This window comes from Myotis davidii, unplaced genomic scaffold, assembly GCF_000327345.1.
Source record: "Myotis davidii unplaced genomic scaffold, ASM32734v1 scaffold2152, whole genome shotgun sequence".
In the NCBI taxonomy this organism is placed as follows: Eukaryota; Metazoa; Chordata; class Mammalia; order Chiroptera; family Vespertilionidae; genus Myotis; species Myotis davidii.
In genome coordinates, this window is record NW_006283542.1 from 156789 (window position 1) to 162267 (window position 5479).

At 58.3% G+C, this 5479-nt stretch overlaps 1 protein-coding gene across 1 annotated transcript in view; it reads right to left on the reverse strand.

The window, feature by feature from the left end:
• Nucleotides 1–3169, reverse strand: part of LOC102758587 (sialic acid-binding Ig-like lectin 10) — an 8459-nt gene extending 5290 nt beyond the window's left edge. The window contains 4 exon segments of the mRNA XM_015564414.1: nucleotides 1132–1395; nucleotides 1944–1991; nucleotides 2274–2558; nucleotides 2684–3169. Coding sequence (XP_015419900.1) covers nucleotides 1132–1395; nucleotides 1944–1991; nucleotides 2274–2558; nucleotides 2684–3134 — 1048 coding nt within the window. The 5' untranslated portion in view covers nucleotides 3135–3169.
• Between the last annotated feature and the right edge of the window lie 2310 nt (nucleotides 3170–5479).

The following is a 5479-nucleotide window of genomic DNA, read 5'->3' on the forward strand; positions in this document are numbered from 1 at the left end:
TGGGGGTCGCGACCCCTTTGGGGATCGAACGACCCTTTCACAGGGGTCGCCTAAGACCCTCGGAAAACACATAGATAATTACATATTGTTTTTGTGATGAATCACTAGGCTTTCATTATGTTCAATTTGTAACAATGAAAAGACATCCTGCATATTAGATATTTACATGACGATTTATAACAGCAGCAACATTACAGCGATGAAATAGCAACGAACATAATTTTATGGTTGGGGGTCCCCACAACATGAGGAACTGTATTAAAGGGTGGCGGCATCAGGAAGGTTGAGAACCGCTGATCTAGCAAGTCAGTGGCCCCTGAGGAGAGGGTCGTGGGAAGCTCCCACTTATAGCCTCTGCTCTATAGTCAGCAGCGCAGGTGGCAACCGGACTTGCTATGGTGTCCGAGGTGGGGCAGGCCTGTGGGACTGAGCCCTTAACCCGCGGCACCTGCACCTCTGGGTGCAGAGGGTCGAACTGAGTCGAACTGCCGGACACCCAGCTGGTGTCCGAGAATTGCTTGGTGGTGGTAGTGGTCGGAATTGGAACCAGAATTGTGAGTCCCGCAGGCCCGGGTTCCAGCTCCTTGGAGCTGTGGGACCCCATCCCAGCCCCTGCCCTCACCCCTCGCCTCCCCCCCGGAAGCCAGGCCGCGGTCACACTCACAGCGCACAGAGAGGCTCAGGGATTTTATGGTTGAGGGTCCCCACAACATATGAGGAACTATTAAAGGGTGGCGGCATCAGGAAGGTTGAGAACCACTGATCTAGCAAGTCAGTGGCCCCTGAGGAGAGGGTCGTGGGAAGCTCCCACCTATAGCCTCTGCTCTATAGTCAGCAGCGCAGGTGGCAACCGGACTTGCTATGGTGTCCAAGGTGGGGCAGGCCTGTGGGACTGAGCCCTTAACCCGTGGCACCTGCACCTCTGGGTGCAGAGGGTCGGAACTGAGTCACACTGCAGGACACCCAGCTGGTGTCAGAGAATTGCTTGGTGGTGGTGGTGGTCGGAATTGGAACCAGAATCATGGGTCCCACAGGCCCAGGTTCCAGCTCCTTGGAGCTCTGGGACCCCGTCCCAGCCCCTGCCCTCACCCCTCGCCTCCCCTCCGGAAGCCAGGCCGAGGTCACACTCACAGCGCACAGAGAGGCTCAGGGTGCGGCTCCGGAGGCCCAGCCTGTTCTCCGCTCGGCAGGAGTAGCGCCCCGCGTCCCCCGGCTGCACTCCGGGCAGCTCCAGCTCCAGGCCCCCGGGTCCCGGGAGGTGGGACCAGGAGAGGACTCTGTCTCCCAGGGCCCAGCTCAGGGCGGCGGGGGGCCGGCTGTCCGCAGCACAGAGCAGCCTCAGGAGCTGGCCCTTCTGGACTTCCTGATATGGGCTGTCCCCCTGGAGCTCCAGGGCTGGGGAGAGGGAGAGAGGGAAGGAGAGAGAGGGAGACCGGTCGGGGGGCTCAGTGGTTGAGCATTGACCTATGAACCAGGTCACGGTTTGATCCCCGGTTAGGGCACGTGCCCAGGTTGCGGGCTCGATCCCCAGTGTGTGGCGGGCGTGCAGGAGGCAGCCGATCAATGATTGTCTCTTATTCTCTCTCATCGTGGATGTTTCCTTTTTAAAAAATATATGTTTTTATTGATTAGAGAGAGAGAGAGAGAGAAACATCACTGTGAGAGAGAAACAGAGATCGGTTGCCTTCTGTACAGGCCCCAAACAGGGACCAAACCGCAACCCAAGTGTGTGCGCTGACCAGGAGTCAAACCAGCAACCTTTTGGTGCACAGGCCGCGGCCAGACTCCTCACTGATGTTTCTAACTCTCTCTTCCTCTCCCTTCCTCTCTGAAATCAATAGAAATATATTAAAAAGAGAGAGAGCGAGAGGGAGGAGCCCCATTCCCCCCACCCTCCAAAGAGGGCCGGCCCAGTCCCAGCCCACCCTGCTGAGCCTCAGTACCTGGTCTGTTGTCCCAGGAAATGCTGATGACCGGGGTTTCGGGGGCATCTGCAATGAGATCGTGAGCTGGCATTGGGGAGGGGCCACAGCGAGCCCAACATTTGAGACAGACAGTGTGACCGTCCCGGTGAGGACAAGTGACAGAGGAGTGACAGGCACGCCTGTGGGTGGAGAATCAGATGGCCTCGCTTCCCCTCCTACCCTCCCAGCTCAGGACCCTACCCCTTCCTCTCTGTGGACCCCACCCCCAGAGCCACCCAGGGCCACCACGTCCCCACGTCCCCACCCACCGGGCCTGCTAGCCACCCCGATGCCCCCCGCCAGACTCACAGGCCACATTCAGCCGGACGCTGCGTTCGAAGCTCGGGCCCTCTCTGGAGAAGCTCGCCCGACAGGTGAGGTCGGTGTCGTGGTCCTGCCATCTGGGCGTGAGGGTGAGAACTGAGACGTAGGCCGTTGTCTCGCCGATTTCTTGGGGGGCAAGGGCAGCCCCCCTCCAGGAGAGAGTAGGGGCTGGGCAGTGTTCCGAGTGAAACTGAAACGCACAGACGGCTGTCGCCTGGCGCCCAGGCTCCAGGGTCTCGGGGACGTAGATGGCTGGCTCCTGTGTCCGGGCTGGGAGGAGAGCGGGCACTTCAAGGAGCACCCCCTGGCCCATGCCCCAGGGCCCTCCCAGCATGAGGCAGGGGGAGGGTGCAGGGGGAGTTCCCACCCCATCCCAGCCAGCTCCAGCTCCATACCTGTCACATCCAGCAAGAACTTATTGTTCGTAAAGCTGTATCGCACAGCAGTGCCTCCCTCGACCCGAAAGTAATACATCCCTCTGTCTTCTATCCGGGCATCCGTGAGCAGCAAGGAGCAGCCGCCATCCCGGGGGCTGCCCAGGAGCTGGAAGCGGCCCCTGGTGCTCCAATGCACCCTCCGCGACTGGTCATTTGTGGCCACAGGAAAACCTTTGAGGGCATCGGTCCCATCTCTGAACCAGTAGCCTTGAACCGGGGCACCCTTGGTGTTGCCCTCCCGAGGGTAGGAGAAGGAGCAGGGCACCCACACACACAGGTCCTGAGGCACCGTCACCGCCCTCTCCACCGTCAGCTGGTATCCTTTATCCGGATCCTGTGTCTTTTTGGGGCCCAGGCCCTCGGCCCACTTACCGCCCCACAGCACCCCGAAGAGCAGCGGCAAGAGCATGTCTGCCCCGGAGACACTGGGCCTGGCCCTGAGTCAGGCTCATCCCCTGGCGATGCTCTGACGGAGACGGGCAAGGACAGAAGAGGAAGCCCCGGGGGCAGGCAGGCGGAAGTGGGGCCTTGGAAACTGATGCATGAAATGAGCTTCTCCTCTGAGCCCACGGGGATCTCCCCTTCTCCCCACTCCCCACCCCATCTGGCCCACTGGATGCTCTGTCTGTGTTTCCTGGTAGGCGGGCTGCTGCCTGGCGTTGGTCTGGCTCAGCTGGTCCTTCCCGGGGTCGCCTCTGTGGGAGGGCGTGGGGGGCATGTGTCCAGCCCTGGGGCCTGGCTGTGGGTGGAAGATGGGGCTCCCCTGCTGGGCACGGGCATTGCCAAAGCAGAAGTGAAAGCTCATAGTGGGCCGTCCTTAGTGGGGGGTGGGGGCTGGTGATGGGGCAGCGGTGGAGGGGAAGGTAGGTTCATGGGGGTGGGGAGCAGGGCCCTTGGCAGCTAACATGCGAGGTGCCCAGTGAATTTCACTTTCAGATAAACAAGGACTCTCTTTGTTGAGTATAAGTATGTCCCAAATATTGCCCGGGACATACTTATACTAAAATGACACGTTGTGTATATCTGAAATTCGAATGGAAGCGGGTGCCTTCTGTTTTCTTAAATATATTTCTATTGATCTCCGAGAGGAAGGGAGAGGGAGAGAGAGAGACAGAAACATCAATGATGAGGGAGAATCATTGATCGGCTGCCTCCTGCATGCCCCCTACTGGGGATCCAGCCCGCAACCTGGGCATGAGCCCTTGACCGGAATCGAACCATGACCTCCTGGTTCATAGATCAACGCTCAACCACTGAGCCACAGCAGCCAGGCATGTTGGTATTTGCTAAATCTGGCAAGTGCAGGCTGTTCTCAGGGGCACCCCATCATCTTTCATGGGGGGAGGGAGTGGCTCACTGACCCTGGTTTCCCCAGGAGCACCCACCCACAAGACCTGAGTCCACTTCCCATCTCCTCCTCTTCTTCTGTCATGCCATCGGGTGACTCCTACTGGTAACACCTGTTGTGACAAGGCACCTGCACCCAGAGGTGAGTCTGGGGGTGGGAGGGAGGTGCAGGCCGCGTAAAGGGCATGGGAGGTGTGAAGGGAGTGGGGTAGACTCCCCGACCTGTTGTCTCCCTGTCCCAGCTCTTCTTCTTCAAATGAGTCTGTTTGGGTTCTGTAGAGACACTGTGTGTGTCTGCTCAACCTCACATCCTGGGCCCTCAGGTGTGGCAGGTGCCACGCGGCATACGGGCAACATGCAGGCAAATCAGACACCCTGTCTGGCCTCAAGGGGACCACGTTTGGTAAATGAAGATGCTTAGAAACAGGCAAGTACTAACCTGTTCATAAGTGTCCCTCTCTAGACCCCCACGCTGGGACGAATGTCCGGGAAGGGCCTGGGGACAGAGGGATCCCTTCTTCTCAGTGAAGTCAGGACAGGTGTCCTGTGCTGCCCCCAGGGGGCGCTGCATGCCACCTGCACACATTGATCTCCCCCTCTCCCAACACCCCCCCCCCCCCGAATCCCAGACCCCAGGATCTGGGGATCACAGCGCTGGAGAGTTGCAGCTCCGCAGGGAGTACATTCCCATGCCTGGACACGTTTGCAAATTTTGCTCTTCCAAAAATGCTGCGTTCATTCTCATTGCACCTACAAATGATGACCGGGATCACAGCACTGGAGAGTTGCAGCTCCGCAGGGAGTACGTTCCCTGGCCTGGACACATTTGCAAATTTTGCTCTTCCAAAAATGCTGCATTCATTCTCATTGCACCTACAAATGATGACCGGGCCCCTGTCATTGCACCTCGATGGGACGGGGTCTCTGCCAGGGGCAGCCTCTAAGATCAGACACTGTCACCACCACCACCTGACTTGGCCCCTGCAGGCCCACCCGCCTCCAAATGTAGAACATTTCCATATCATCCCACTCTCAAAGAATCGTTCTAAAACCACAGCCACCCCGATGCGCTCACCATGTGATGTCTACTTAAAAAAACAGCCACCACGTGTCCCTGAGGTGTCTGAGGACCTCGGGGCTGCTCTCACAGAACACCACGGGCTGAGTGGCTCAACCAGCAAACATTCATTTCTCTCAGTCCCGGAGGCTGGAAGCCTGAGATGAAGGCGTGGGCAGGTTCGTGTCTGTGAGAGCCCACCTCCTGGTTCATAGATTCCGTCCTCACCTGGTGGAGGGGGCAGGAGATCTCTGTGGGGTCTCTTAAGCAGGGCCACCATTCTTTTTAAAATATATATTTTTTAATTGATTTCAGAGAGGAAGAGAGAAGGAGATAGAAATCAATGCTGG